Source organism: Arachis ipaensis, chromosome B03, assembly GCF_000816755.2.
Source record: "Arachis ipaensis cultivar K30076 chromosome B03, Araip1.1, whole genome shotgun sequence".
Taxonomy (NCBI): domain Eukaryota; kingdom Viridiplantae; phylum Streptophyta; class Magnoliopsida; order Fabales; family Fabaceae; genus Arachis; species Arachis ipaensis.
Genome location: NC_029787.2, coordinates 19,427,269 through 19,428,568, shown reverse-complemented (window position 1 = coordinate 19,428,568; position 1,300 = coordinate 19,427,269). Strand labels below are relative to the sequence as shown.

The following is a 1,300-nucleotide window of genomic DNA, read 5'->3' as shown; positions in this document are numbered from 1 at the left end:
AAGCTTAGCATTACCCTATCAAATATAAGCATCATTTGACAACTTTAATTACTTCTGATAAGATTTTACACGCCTTGTATAGTTATTACGGAAAAGTCTGCGTTCATTTCAATTCCCAAATATATTCGTTAAGGCAATGACATTTTCCTCCCTTACAAATTATTCCTATAGACCCCAAAGTTGTACCTCATAGATTGGACTTGAATAATCCTGTTGAGTCCAAACATAATCTGCACCAATTGGCACTATGTTACTGTGTACCATATTATCCAGGAAATTAGCATAGTGATCATCATTATCAATAGCCAAAACCGAGTTATTACCAAATGGTGCAGCAAGATCCACCGCAGGTGTGTAGAAAAAGTCACTCAATGGAGAAAAATTGTCATATGTATCGCTTTGAGAAGAAGCTGGAGAAGTAGTGTTGTGAAGATTACTATAAGGGTATTCATTTGTAGTGGCATTATTATTATGATTATTATTCACTATGTCTTCTTCTGTTGATTCAATTAAGGCATTATGATTATTTGAATTGGAGGCTGAAGTGTGTTGGAATCGCTTCTTAAGTTGGGAGTGCCACCGATTCTTTATCTCGTTGTCTGATCTTCCATGTAAGTGAGACGCAATCATGGACCATCTACAATAATATTTGAGACTCATCAGAGGAGTAATTAAGTTGATGCATGTATACATTTAGTGTTAATCGATAACATATCAAATGATTCATAATCATCACTGTAAAGAAATTATAATAATATATACTGGCTAGCAATAATTAACAAAACTAGTTAAAAAAAAAGAGATTAACCTAAAAACTACCAATGCTAATAAAGTTATCGTTAATTCACATTTGAACCCTAACCAACTATAGTTACAATGTCATCCTTGCTTTATCAACAATTATTAGATGTAGTTCTTAATCAAGCAAAACGTAATGTCTAATGTCACTCTGAACAATTTTTGTTAATCTAGATTTTGCGGATTAATAAAAATATCATATTATTTTTAGTTAATTCTTTTTTTGTTATCAAACATTTTTCGTAAAAATATAATGAGGTGTTGGCTCATACCTATTACCAAACTGATTGTGTAGTTTGACTATAGTGTCATCTTCTTCTTGTGTATAATTCCCTCTTTTGACATCTGGCCTTAAATAATTCATCCACCTTAATCTGCAGCTCTTTCCACACCTTGCAAGACCTTAAGAAAACATATAATGATTTGCATATGAATGCCTCAACTATGATCACCATATAGAAAAAATCAATTATCTTGAATATAATTAGCAGGTGATATTAAA

The 1,300-nt window shown here is 31.8% G+C and overlaps 1 protein-coding gene across 1 annotated transcript in view; it reads right to left on the bottom strand.

Moving 5' to 3' along the window:
• Window positions 46-1,300, bottom strand: part of LOC107632670 (transcription factor MYB63-like) — a 1,614-nt gene continuing 359 nt past the window's right edge. The window contains exons 2-3 of the mRNA XM_016336337.2: window positions 1,071-1,200; window positions 46-637 (exon numbers count right to left, since the gene is read on the bottom strand). Of these exons, the coding sequence (XP_016191823.2) occupies window positions 166-637; window positions 1,071-1,200 (602 nt within the window). The 3' untranslated portion in view covers window positions 46-165. The remainder of the gene's footprint in view (window positions 638-1,070; window positions 1,201-1,300) is intronic.